At 39.6% G+C, this 12,544-nt stretch overlaps 1 protein-coding gene across 1 annotated transcript in view; it reads right to left on the reverse strand.

Moving 5' to 3' along the window:
- VCL (vinculin) overlaps positions 1–11,608 on the reverse strand; it is a 12,869-nt gene extending 1,261 nt beyond the window's left edge. The window contains exons 1-9 of the mRNA XM_010134185.1: positions 11,390–11,608; positions 10,783–10,911; positions 9,587–9,736; positions 8,892–9,000; positions 7,607–7,909; positions 6,885–7,009; positions 6,384–6,569; positions 954–1,157; positions 272–376 (exon numbers count right to left, since the gene is read on the reverse strand). Coding sequence (XP_010132487.1) covers positions 272–376; positions 954–1,157; positions 6,384–6,569; positions 6,885–7,009; positions 7,607–7,909; positions 8,892–9,000; positions 9,587–9,736; positions 10,783–10,911; positions 11,390–11,608 — 1,530 coding nt within the window. The remainder of the gene's footprint in view (positions 1–271; positions 377–953; positions 1,158–6,383; positions 6,570–6,884; positions 7,010–7,606; positions 7,910–8,891; positions 9,001–9,586; positions 9,737–10,782; positions 10,912–11,389) is intronic.
- Between the last annotated feature and the right edge of the window lie 936 nt (positions 11,609–12,544).

Raw genomic sequence — 12,544 nt, forward strand, 5'->3', positions numbered from 1 at the left:
CGCTCTTCCCTAGCCGGGTACCTCAAGGAGATAACAGGTGGGTCACCTCAGAATTTGAACAGCAGTAGCTTCTTGGGTGGGGAAATACTGATGGTCCTCTATTAAACTGTAGGTTTTGAGCAGGAACCAAGACACTATTCTAAAATGATCTTGAGGTAAGCTTCCAAACATAACATGGCATTCCCACAACGCTTCTGATACTACATGTTGTATATTTTTCCGCATAACTGATCAACAAGTCCACACTACCATCAATTTTTACACCTCTTACCTGTTCTGACTCTTCATCGCTGATATTAGTTCTGCCCAGCATGGTAGCTTTGACAGTGGAGAGAATTTTCAGTTGTGTACTGATGGTTGGGATCCGCTCGCAAACCTAAGGAACGCGGATAAAAAACACATTACATTGTGAACTGAACCAGTACATTATCTGTTGTTTTCCAGATAAACTAATTTGTTTTACTATTAGATAAAGAATAAACATAGAGGGGATCTTAAAACCTTCAAGACTTTCTGACAAATAGTAGTACTTGACTTGCTTGGGGAATTTTTGGGATGGAGCCAATGTTTTTCCTTTCTTCCAGATATTCCTCAAGGGCCTGCCTGGTTAGGAATTTCGCTGAGACTAAAGAACTAAGGGCTGTTATTCTTTCTGCTGCTATTCTTTGATACAAAGGAGTAGATGAATTACAAAACAATGCAGGCTTGGGACAGAACAGTGTTCTTCAAAACCTCTTTGGACCCTGGCATCTTCCACTCACCTGTACACAAATACTGACCTTACAGAATACAGGTACATGGCCATGGGAGCTAAAAACAGACACAGAACCTGACAAAACTCTACAAGCCACAGAAAGATACAGGTGATTTACCTCCACAATTCCCGTGCTCGCTCACCCTAATAGAGGAACAGAGGAAAAAGTGTTCGAGGCCTTTGCAAGTTAACTCATTACCTGCAAGAGGTTCGTCCTAATGCGCTTGTCAGTGCACTGCTTTGCCACCTCTTTGGCTAATCGAGTGACTTCATCTGATGCCTTAGCAATATCCTTTGCACACTGAATAAGGGCACGCTTGTTTCCACTACCTCCTCTCACCAGGCGTGACATTTCCGCCATTAGCAGCGCCATTCGTTTAGCAGCAGCAATGATGTCGTTACCCTGAAGAGAACACCACAAGTTAGCGTTGAAGCCAGGACAGAAGCTCACAGAAGTCGTGACTGAATGGCAGTCTGCATTTTGGTAGCAACCCTTTCAAGAAGTTAAGGATGGAAGAACCATTTGTGAACACAGAGGAGGTTTCTTCAAGGAACAGGGAAGATCTCTACTATTTATGTTTCTGACATTTTTCTTCCTAACACTCAGGAAAAAAAAAATTTGCTTTGAAACTGGAAAAGAAGTGGTAGAGAAAAGCGTTAGTTTGTCCATGAAATGAGATACTGCTCTGCTGGCTAGGTTTTAAGATAAAGCATGTTATTAGCATGTGAAAATCCAGATTTCCCAAAAAAGACTCTTTTTACATTAAAAAAAAAGTGTGCTAAATAGCTTGTTAAACCAAATAGCACTAATTAAGTTAAATAGTGTAGCTGTAACAGTTGAACATAAAATTTTAAGTGGCATCTGAAACTGCAGTTGTCAAAGCATCAGCTATGGTGCTATAATGCTAGAGAAAAAATGGAAGAGAACCTGTAACAAACAAAACTTTTGTCGCAGGTAACGTGGAAATGAGATGCAACTATTTCCAAGTTGTTCTTTGAAAATAAATCTTCATTTCATTTTCATGAATCTCCTCCTTTAAAATAAAGCTTCCAGGGGGAAGAACATGATAGTTCAAAAGATAATCTAGTGATATTTCTTATATTAAAATCCAGATTTCTTGTGCATAAAAAAAGAGTCACAGAAATACTGAGAAACATTTGAAACATGAATGAAGCATGACCAAGGTAAAACCATTTCTTAAACACTGTTCCAGAGAGAAACCTAGTGCAAGAAAGAGCAGACCTAGATGATCAGTAGTTAGCAGTCTGTTAGTATATTTAGACTCACCTTTGCAGATGAAGTTGTTAGACAAAAGTGAACTATTTGGTGCCAGGAAGCATTCCTATTGTGTGAATAAAATATTAGCTGTGTGAGTTTAAGTTATTAGCACGCTCTTTCCTCGGTATAATCCAAGAGTTAATGATCAACAAAGTTCAGAGCAAAGAGTACACAGCAAGAACCCAGCTGAGCAAACGTGTTCTCTATGCCTCTGCACATACTTTCATGATTCACTACTAGAGAATTCAGGAAGATAACCCAGGTATTTTACACATACACACAACACAAAGAGCTGAACTATTCGTTACCGTGACCTAACAGCTAAACAGTTTGCTAATATAACCAATTTGGATGCAAATGAACATAACAAAGATTTTCCATGTTTTCACGTAGGAGGATCAAGAAAATAGGACCAGTGTCATTTACGGAGCTCTCTAACAAGTTATCCAAGCATCAGAATCTGAAAAGGACAAGAACATTTTTAAAGCCCTTTTTATTAAATTAGATTAGTATATCTATGTAAAGACACACACACATCCCCTTAACCTTGGTTTGTTACAGAACACCACCCTTTTTTTGCAGCATGCTATAGAAAGTGGCCAGACTGGCAAACATTTGTGCGTAGACAGAAGAGGCAGGCTACTTGTGAATGACTGAACCTCATGCTAGATTTTCACTGCTTGCATATAAACACAATGTCAGTTCAGCAGCTAACAGCATTCAGTGCGGCTTCTTTAGAAAAGAATTCTCTCAAGACCAGCATTTGCAATACAGCCAAGTGCAGCCAGCAGACAGTCAGTCCTCCTCGAGGCCATTCCTTGCTGGAAAGTATTTTAATTGATGGCATCAATGGAGGGAAAGCACACTGGACACGTTAAATGACTTCTCGAATGCTGTACACTCTGCTGTATCTGGAAGTCATTAAGAAATCATTAACTATGGCTTCCCAGGTAGCCCAAATGAATGGAAAAAAAGAAGGAGGGTGGGGGGAAGGAAGACAACCCCTATTACAATTTGAAAACTGCCATAACAAAGAAGAACAGGCAGATGCAAAGGGAGAGGAAGCCTTTGAATATTAATAAGTGAACCAAATCAAGCTTCAATCTGGCACTGACAAACAGATCTAGCAAACTTGTGAAGCCACTCTCAGTCCTTAAAATGAAGTGCAGACACACTTATTAATTCGGAATGGCGGGGCCCAGCAGGGATCAAGAGTGATGCAAATGTGTCAGCGTTCCAAATGGCTGGATGCACACGGATCAGTCCCCGGGGAGACTCAGGAGTACCTTACTAGACCACTTGGTTGCTTCCCGATGTAGAGACTGAGCAGCAGCCAGAATGGGCTGGTTAACGGGCTGATTGGTTGGCATTAACAGCAGCTCAGGCTCGTAATCATCTTCAATGTCAGAGGGGAGAATGAATTCAACATCTGCATCATCCTCCTCGTGTATATCTACACCAGCCTCAGCCGCTTCATTAATCACAGTCACATCAGGCTTTGCAGGTGGCAGCAAGGGTGGAGAAACAGGGGACAGTTAGTACAAGAAGCGGAATTTGGTAGAAGAGCATGAACTGAGCCTGTTTTAGTGACCAAAACACCCTCTTGGTCTCCCAGGATCTGACAACGCAGCTCTAGGATCAGATCACAGGGAGGAGGAAAATGAATAAAAGATTAGCAGAAGGGAACAAACATTTCACCTGTGAACAAGTTACCAAGAATATTAAGAAGTTACAATTCAAAGACACAGCAACATTTTCCATCTGAGCACACAGCTTGTACAGAGGGTGACTTGCAGAACAACATCTTCCTGGCAGGACAATGGTGAAATGAATGGATTTTCTGTTTCAATGAAAGCCATTTTGACTGCGTAGAAGTGGACACTGCAGCTGATGACCGCGGTATTTGTGCAGATAGAAAGCTTTGTATGGAAGTCCGTTCACGTGTATGTGATAAGAGCAGCAGAATCACAGAAAAAACACTGACACTGCTTGCTGTAGAGTAAAAGAAAAGGTGGGACAGGAGACACTGCAGGAGAACTGAAGTACCACAGATAACGTGAAAAAGAACAAAACTGGGTTATGAAAAGAGGAGATGATACTGTATGTCAGGAACACTGAAGTATTACAGTGCTTAAAAAGACTGAAACAGAGTTAGTAGAATAAGAGACATATGAAGCATATGATACTGTTTTGCCTGAATGTGTTGTATCCATTACCTTCCCCCCCCAAAAAAAAGGAGAGAATTCAAACAAATATACTGTGTTAGGGTAGACCACAATGAAGAGGTAAGTGGTATAATGATCCAGGCATTTATAATATAGCAGCATTTCAATACAAAAATATTCTACAAGTTTACTAACTGTATTTCTTTGACTAAGGCCAAGTGTGATAAAAGTCAAACTATCCTTACCAAAAACTATGCATTTTCAACTGCGTTTTGCTTAAGATAGGAAAAACATCTACACCAACAAAAAAACACAGAAGGAAGTTTTAACTTGTATATACTGACAAATCAACTCATCTTCAAAGACAACTTCTGTTTAAGTCTTAATCCAATGAAAAGTTTTCAAATATCCCTCAATCTCTGATTTATCCAAATGAGGGGGAAAGGCAGGGGAAGTTAAACCAGTAGGAGGTGTTCAGTTTGTGCTACATGAGAAAAATGGAGCACATAAACACCCGGAATCCACTCAGTGAATAGGAGTTTTTGTAAAGAAGGAGAAAAACACAAATATATTTTGTATCTTAAAAGAATGAAGAATTTTATAAAAATATTTTAAAGTACTAAGTACTTGTTCACACACCCCCACCTCCCCATGAGCATAATGCATGATAAAGTACCAGTAGACTAATGTAACTGGGCAAAAATGCAGAAGATCATTGGCACACTGTCCACTGTGATTTAGTATGATCAAGACTGACTGTATTTGTCTTTCCAGGTCTAACCCATGTTCCTCAGTAACACTGTCTATCAATCCCTCTTCCACCTAGTAAGTGAGTTCAGAGACTACAAAATTGGTTTTAAAACTTCCCCAAAACACGCTGTCAGGATAACGGTACTCTTAATGCTAAAAAGGGATCACCAAAGAAGAACTAGAAGCAAAAATGCCAGGCCAACTTACTGGTTTGTCAGTCTTAAAGAAACGGCAATGGAAACAGTGTTTTACAATCTAAAGACACTAAGCATAGAGCTCTTCCATAATCGGCAAGGAGTTACAAGATCTGCTGCTTGGCTTTGACAAATAATTTAACAGTTGCACTATTTAATTTAGAATGTATATAGTATATATAGGTAATACAGTATGTATATAGGAAAAGCATTTTATTACTAACTGTATATTGTGAAGGTACCCATTCTGGGATTCAAACATCAACATTTTTAGAAAGCTGAAATTAAGGCTTTTGGCCTCAAAACTACCTCCAGAGATAACTAATACATTCTAGTACTATCACTTTAGTAACACAAATATGTAACTGGTATATCCAGAAGTATGGGAAACAGAGGTTTTCGCTTTATTGAAGAGACACTCAAATAGATTTCCAGGATTTCTTTCGTATTTCATCTGTACTTCCAAAACAAAAGTCCCTTAAAGCACAAAGCAAGTTTATCTTCTCATTCACCATCTAATTAGGTGAAGAAAGCATGAAGATTTAAAAAGCCAGATTCTGATCTTTAATTTATATCTGCAGAAGCCTAAATATCAGAATTGCTTATTCAGTTGCTGCTGGAGGAAAAATGTAGCTCTTTGGAGGGGGGATAAAAAAATTTACATGAGCATTTATAAGACTAATGAGTTCACACTACTTTGTCATAGCACTGAAATGGTAAGGAAGTGAAGGATTGCAGCCTTGATAGCAAGTGTGACTCACTGCAACAAAGAATGAGCCCAGGCCATCCATATACGGTCTCTTTTCTGATCATAAATGTGCCAGATTAACCGCAAAGTAACTTGCAGCAACTTCCAGACAAACAAGCTCATGATTTCTGCAGCTGGCATCTGCAACATCTACACAGACTCTTCAAAGTCTCTTAAATACAGCCAACAGCTTGGCAGCCTAGAAAGGCTGAAGTATTCGTGGCTCTCTAGGCAATACTAGCATCGAGGATCATAAACAACTGCGCATACGAAGCACATTCGTGTTCACAGAGGTATGTTAATAAAACTTTCTAGCAATTCTGAGTATTAGAACAGTTGGCCCTGGTTCACTCCAAGCTTGAAAGGCTTTCTCATTCCTCCTATTTACTATTTGATCTATAAAAGGACTTCCTCTGTCATTGAGACAACTGACTTTGGACCAAACATGCTGATCCTAAAAAAAAAACACAGGGCACATATAACAACTTCTTACCTTGCTAGACCATTTCCGGGCTTCATCGTGCAACTGCCTAGCAGCCATCATCATGGGCTGATTAATAGCTTCTCCTGCTTTCTGTTCTGGGAACTCTTCATCCTTTTCTTCAGGTGGTGGTGGTCTGGGCGGAGGAACCTCACCTTCTGGAAGTGGTGGTTTTGGAGGAGCAAGCTCGTCAGTCAGCTACAAAAGGCAAAAACCTTACTCAGTGCACTGAAATAGTAAACAGATTGAGTCAAGTACGGTGTCATGACAAGACACGATTGCAGGACCTCATGCTTTTTTCCAGCTTTTCAAGTGCACCCTGCTAAAAGAAATATCTTGGTTTAGTCTCTTTTTGAAAGCTGGATTGTAATTTTTTAGACTTAAGTCTACTTGCATGCATGGGTGGCCAGACAATGCAGTTTATTTCTAAGGAATAAAAATACACTCAAGCAATTCCAGTGTGCAATCCACACATCAGTGACAATTGTGTATTACAAACTATGCTGCACTTACATGAAGCTGCTCAAGATCAGGAGGTGGAGGGGGAAAATCTGGTTCCTGAGGCTGGAAGGCTTCTCTGACTTTGGCCACAGCTCCCAGAATTCTGTATCCAGAATCCAAGAAACTCTTCTGCAAACCTGAACAAAAATTCCAATACCAGTTTAACACTTTCTATAGTATTTAGAACTGCAGTGCTACCCCCCAAAAAATTACTACTTTAGTGTACTTGTGCTGAATACACTTATATCTGTGGGAAAAACAAAGATATTTAAAATCTACCATGCCAAAATGTTTGCAGTAGATTTACATGTTTGAAATGTTACTATCACATGCAACACACAAAGTAAAGCCTAGGCTGAGTAATGGTCACTATCAACAGCCAAAGTAATTCCCAAAACAACTTTAAGAAATTATGTAGTATTTTCTTTTATAAAGTAATACTAGTAATAAGTAGTTACAAATACTTCATGTAATAAAGATTATGAAATCGCATAATAAACTAGGATGGCTTAATTCTTTTCCCTTGAATATAACAAACGTCTTTGATTCCATTTTAAAAGAGCAGGATTCAGCAGTTAGCGGTGTGACCTTGATTTCACCATTCTGGGTTTTGAGTGCGCAAAATATTTGCATAAAAGGGGATACACAGCTGTACAAGACAAAATGAGACTACTTCACATCATCATCAGCCAGTAAAAAATACACTTGAAATCAGCTAAATACTAAATTCTTACCAGGATCAGAAATGTTTCCTGCCACAGCTTTAGCATCCATTACCATTGGTGATATAGTTTTGCTTAACTCATCAGAGGCTGCTTTAACAGCCTCACGGAATTTAGGGTCTTCTGAATTTTCAACCTCCCGCTTTGCTACCAGCAGGATGCGGTTTGCTCGTCTCGCAATGCTGGTGGCACCAGCTACCAGCATCTGAGGTTGAATGTTGGCCATTGCAACTTTACATTTATCAAGATCTTTCTTAATAGCCTCTTCTGATGCATCCAACAGAGATTTAGTATCGATGGCTTCATCCACCAACCCTAGAATAAAAGTTTAAACACATTAATGTTCTTGTTTCATGTGTGGAAAGAGATACGTGCTATTCTAGGGACAACCAGAAAAGTACTTCCAAACTGGGGGGTGGGAAGGGTAGGAAAGAGGCATGGAAATCAGACCAGATGAGTTACTGTGGTTTTACTTCTGATTATGCGGTATCTCCGTAACAGTAACTGTGGTCAAGCTTGCTCTCACTAATGACATCCCAAGCTCTTACTCCTCTACCATGGAATGTTGCTTGAGTCAAGAACTGGCTTACACAGTACATACAGCAGAGACTCCTTCCTCCCACCAAACATCTTTAAGGATATTCAGCACTTTTGGTACCCCTCCCATTCATTCAAAAGGAAATATCCCTCTGGCTTTGCTTTTACTTAAGGGATATATAAAGTGACAAGCCAGAAAGATTTAAAGTGCCCAAAATCTAATTATGGAGATGAAGAATGAGGTAGTACGCAGTCAGGAGATCAGCAGAACAGTGCGAAGGATCTACACTTTGGAAGGACTGAAACAAAGTTAAGTGTCTCAGCAAGATTTGGTAGACCAGTAGCTTTGTTTTATTGACCGCTTTCAGCATGCTGTTACACCATTTTGAACATGTTTGCCTACCGCCACTTAAATATCTGCCCTCATTCAACATGCCAAGATTATACAGGAAGAAGCCTGAAGTTGCTACGGTGACAAACTGCTAGAACAGCAATCACAATAAAAAGTAATGGCATTCAACTAAAGCTGAATTTGCTCCTCTGCAGTTCAAAATTAACATATATGAAATAAGCTATTTTGTTTACGCTGTAACTGATACATATTCCTCGAGTCAGAGCACATTCCCACTTACCTGAATTTATTTTTAATCTATAGGTGCTCTTACGCATGTTTCATCAATCCAAACAGAACAGGGAAAACCAAAATCTCTATCAGCTAGTTAGCCGCAAGTATAATCTTCAACAAAAATTCCTATTTTACCTGTCATTTTTTCTACATTATCAATCCATTGGTTTTTCATGGTCTCGAAATGTTCATAGGCAGCTTGATTTCCAGGATTTCTCAGGAGGATACGAGCGGCTGATACTACCTGCCAATGGAAAACATTTTTAGTTATGAAGTATCAGTACATAACATCACACATTTTTGAGAATGCACTTGTTTCAGGTCGGGATGTGTGGCTTCTCATTTGAAATACTATTTATTAATACTAGTCCAACAACTAGTGGCTTGAGGGTTTACAACACTTCTGGAATTTGTCGACACAAATACTTTTTCTGGAACTTCAATTACAAGCTAATACACCTTAAAAACACTTCCTGAAAGCACTAAAGAACAATACATATTACGCTACCAAAACGTTAGATGAAAGTTTAATTTGGGGGAAAAAAAATCATTAAAGAGCGTGTTTTACATTTCGATATTTTACTAAGCCTCAAAGTAATTTTATTTCAAGTCACTAACGCTTCTGTCCAAAAGCTGAAGAGTAAGAGTTGTCATTTAATCAGCCTGTTCTACTTGCTATCGTATACACAAGTATTTGCCAGTCCCCTTCTAAGCATGTCAGCACTATGTTCCTTGCTGGTGTTAACAGCTTTCTCTGAGAACAGGAGCATAAAGGAAACTCCACAGAATTCCAGCCCTTTTCACAGCCCTTTGAGACTAAGGAAGCAAACCTGGGGAGTAAGTTCCCTTGCTGATTTCACAGTTGCCTGAATGCCCTCCACAGTAGTTTTATTCGCAGTTCCAACTGCAGCTGCTTTTTCTGCTGTAGCTCCCAGTCTAGCAGCATGGTTTTCAAAGTTTGCTGCTCTTTCATCAAACACCTAGTTGTCAGAAAAGAAAAAACATTTTAAAAGCCTAAATTCCGTCACAGAATACACAATTTCTTCAAAGCGTCAAATACCAGAAATACTTCCTACATAACAGTCAAACTTCATTCACCTCCTGAGAGGATGCAAGAGGACAGAAAAGCTTTGAAGGTGTTTTATTTTTAATTTTACATTCCTGGACTTCCTTCTTTACTAACTCATTTGGGCAACAAAGGATACTGCCACATTTCATAGCTTTGAGGTATTAAGTACACTAATTCCTGATGACTACTGCTGTAACAAATACTGTTAAAACTATTTTAACTCATAAAAACTAATCTTCAAACCCATAATCCAAAAGTAATTATATTTGGAAAACAAATATGGCTTTTTACCCTAAAAACTGAAGCTTTACATGAGAAAAAGAAATTCCCTCCTTCCACAGTCCTTAGTTCAAGGCACAGAATACTTTGACAAACTGTGTCCTGCCATAAAGCTAAACCCCCCCAAGGCACCGGGAATCAATTTTGATCATGTTCAAACCAACTAGCCAAAGAGCTGCCAGACACAGAGTTTTAGATACCTCATATGCAGCCAGTAGCTTTGAAGTACAGGAAGAAATATCCAGCAAGAGAACAGGTTAAATCTGTTGATCAGTCTTGGCATGAATTTGACTCTTTTAATCAGTTTGAACAGTGTTGAGATACACAATTCACTAACTAGTGTACTGGGGATCTTTGGATGAGAATTTTTAGCATGCTGAAGGCAACATGGCACAAACATCACCAGGAGGAATCTTCGCCTTTTATTGAAGTCGGGAACACCACAGTTTCCAGGAATATACAGCACAATTCACAATCTCCAAGAGTCCAGAGAGATTTGCACGGCAAGCATTATGTTGTCAGAATTAATAAGCCATGTATCACAAGCTTGAGGAAAGAATACCAATTCAAAACACTCAATTTACAAAATACCAATTTATTTTTCAAAATACCAGCTCAGGCAAAATTAAACAGTGACGGAAGCTTCACACGGGAAGAAGACCACCCCGGTATACTTGCCTCCTCTCTATTGGGAGCATCAGAGGGAGCAGTGGCTGCTACTGCTAACAATTTAATAGGAGTTGTAGTGTCACTAAAAACATCAGAAACCTCCTGCGTCATTGCCTCTTGCATCCGTGTTTTAAGATCCTAAAAAAAAAAAAGAAAAATTATTAGCATATGATACAGGAATATTAAGTTTGTAGGGATACGTATCCCGTAATACTGCTTCTTAAAAAAAGCCCATTATAATGGCAGCCATTAAGATAAAATGATCTTAAAAGCATGATCAATCAATCACTTTTTACATAATCTGAAATACAAGAAGCTTACATATCACTCCTTGAAGCAGCATCAGAAGCTCTGAATGACTCGATGAACAGCTAGCATAGTATTTTCTTTTAAAATGAGACTCCAATTTTACCTCTAAATTGTTCATTAGGAATTGATCCCTACAGCATGATACCAAGGTCTTTCTAAAAAGTTTGCTTTAAGCATCTCAGCTAACCCAACAGGGGTTTTGCTGCACTTTTGTTTTTGTTGATGCCTCACATTCACCGCACTTTATCCGAGGGGCGCAAACAGTTCAGTATATCGCGTGTTCCACTGCACAAGAGCAGATTTTTACCTTCAGTGAGTCCTGAAGCTGAGCAGCAATTGCTCTGGCCTGAGGAGATTCTCCCTCCCCTCTTGCTGCGAGGTCAGCTAGCTGAGTAGCCAGTTGGTCTACACGGTCACATTTGGCAAGCAGGTCTTGACGATAAGGTCCCATCATGACATTGGCTAAGCGACGACCTTCTGCAACCAGACCCCGAATTGCTGCCTGGCCTGCAGTGGGAGAAGTCATGTTGCATAAAATAGAGTAGAACAAAACACTGAAAGCATAAATCAGATGCACCAAAAGTGGCAGAAGTAAGTGACATTTTAGAACTCTTGGGTTTTTAAGAACACCTTTCTAGGTAGTGGAAAGGATGTTCTGCCGTTTATCATTGAGTAACTGCAGTCCAAACCCATAGAGGAATTCAACTCCCACCCATTTCTTTTTGCTCATTACAGCAACTGGCTAGAGATGAACCCCTTTTAACTAGGGTGGTCTGACAGAAGTTAACCACTACAGCTGTCAGGTATTGCTATGTAACTAATCTGCTGACTCCAACAGAAAGCACTTACAAACTCCAAGTCCTTCAGCTGATCTCCACAACATCACAAATCATTAGACGATGAGCAGGAAGAGGGTGAGAAAAGCCAAGTAAAAGACATAAATCAAAAAGCAGAACACCCTCTCCCAGGGTTCCAGAAATCATGGTTAAGAAGTGTCACGTGTCCAGGATGGGAGGGAAAGAAAAAACCACCTTACAAAGCCTCCAGTTTGTCTAAAGTTTTTGGCTTTAGCATGGGTGACTTCCCTCATTTACATACAGAAGCTTCCTGTTCTTTCACAAGAATATATGTTCCTCTGTTCTTCCAGTAATACAATAGTAGTGTTCTTTTAAGAGATCACTATCAAGTCCTTTAAAGACCTGCTGAAGAACCATTTTAAGCCAATGCTAACACAAATAATCCAAGCCCACGATCAAGCTTAAAATTATTTAGAAGGAAGTTGTCACAGACCTGACTGCAAGAATCAGTCAGCACTGCCACCATCATCTTAGAAAGCTTATTAGTAGCTAAGTTTGCTGCTGTTGCCATGTCCCAAGGTGGTTTTTAGATTGCTGTACTTGCTTGGCTGCACCTGACTTACAAAAACACCTCACACACCAGTTTAGTACTGCAATACCTCTTG

Source organism: Buceros rhinoceros, unplaced genomic scaffold (genome assembly GCF_000710305.1).
Source record: "Buceros rhinoceros silvestris isolate BGI_N320 unplaced genomic scaffold, ASM71030v1 scaffold15894, whole genome shotgun sequence".
Classification (NCBI taxonomy): Eukaryota; Metazoa; Chordata; class Aves; order Bucerotiformes; family Bucerotidae; genus Buceros; species Buceros rhinoceros.